Consider the following 1,134-nt stretch of genomic DNA (forward strand, 5'->3'; position numbering starts at 1 on the left):
TGACGTCTGCCGCTTTCACGCCGCCGATGACGTCTGCCGCTTCCACGCCGCCGATGACGTCTGCCGCTTCCACGCCGCCGATGACGTCTGCCGCTTCCACGCCGCCGATGACGTCTGCCGCTTCCACGCCGCCGATGACGTCTGCCGCATCCACGCCGCCGATGACGTCTGCCGTTTCCACGCCGCCGATGACGTCTGCCGCTTCCACGCCGCCGATGACGTCTGCCGCTTCCACGCCGCCGATGACGTCTGCCGCTTCCACGCCGCCGATGACGTCTGCCGCTTCCACGCCGCCGATGACGTCTGCCGCTTCCACGCCGCCGATGACGTCTGCCGCTTCCACGCCGTTGATGACGTCTGCCGCTTCCACGCCGGCACCAACATCGGCTCCTCAGCCGCCTCCTGCAGAGGTATCTGTTTTGGCTGCAGCCCCCGCCGCTTTGTCTGCTGTCTCCGGGCCTGCTTCAGCGCGCCCGCCTCCACGTCAGCCGCGGATGTGGCCGTGCCCTGGGCGTCCTCCTCGCGGGATGCACTCGTCTCTTTTTCGGCCAATGATGTGGCTGTTCCGTGGCCGCCCGCCCCGCCAGTTCCAGCGGCGCTCTACGCGCCGTCGCCACCTGACTTTCCCTCGCTGGCTGCGGGGACACAAGGTTTGGCGACCTTCCACCAAATCCTCCTTCCATCCTCCCTTACTTTGTGGACATTTTTTTCCATTTTTCTTTTCCAGGGAACATCTGGTATCTGTTCCTTGAGGGGGAGGTCCTGTAACGATCTGTCACTTACTTTCTGATAGTTTTTCGTGTTTTGTACTTTGTTTCCTGTTCAGTGCTCTTATTTTGTCATACTTCCTGTTTACTCCGCTGAGCACTGTTTTTGTCACACTCGCCGTTGATTGGCAGCGGTCCTCAGCTGCTGTCAATCAACATAGGTCTATTTATGTTTCACTCGAGCACTCCTCAGTGCTCGAAGTTAAAACCATGTTGGGAACATCTCCATGCAAGACTGCTTTCTGTTTATATCTTTTACTTTGATGAAATTAAAATCATCTTACCGGCTTTCTGCTCTCCTGGATTTTTGCATACTTGAGGTCACACAACTGCAGCCATGCGACATCCCAACACACTACTCTGTTCA

The 1,134-nt window shown here is 57.8% G+C and overlaps 1 protein-coding gene across 1 annotated transcript; it reads left to right on the plus strand.

The window, feature by feature from the left end:
• Positions 1-284: 284 nt before the first annotated feature.
• LOC133541715 (sterile alpha motif domain-containing protein 1-like) lies at positions 285-881 on the plus strand. Its single transcript, XM_061885274.1, has 2 exons — positions 285-650; positions 728-881. Exons 1-2 carry the CDS (start codon positions 297-299, stop codon positions 788-790), a joined length of 417 nt encoding a protein of 138 aa, XP_061741258.1. The 5' UTR covers positions 285-296; the 3' UTR covers positions 791-881.
• Positions 882-1,134: the final 253 nt, after the last annotated feature.

Source organism: Nerophis ophidion, linkage group LG23, assembly GCF_033978795.1.
Source record: "Nerophis ophidion isolate RoL-2023_Sa linkage group LG23, RoL_Noph_v1.0, whole genome shotgun sequence".
NCBI classification, from domain to species: domain Eukaryota; kingdom Metazoa; phylum Chordata; class Actinopteri; order Syngnathiformes; family Syngnathidae; genus Nerophis; species Nerophis ophidion.

What these genes read in the sequence shown, in the direction of transcription:
- LOC133541715 (XM_061885274.1), top strand. Translation starts at nt 297, where the DNA reads ATGACGTCTGCCGCTTCCACGCCGCCGATGACGTCTGCCGCTTCCACG. An exon ending in GCTGGCTGCGGGGACACAAG is followed by an intron (nt 651 to 727) that starts GTTTGGCGACCT and finishes TTTCTTTTCCAG; the next exon opens with GGAACATCTGGTATCTGTTC.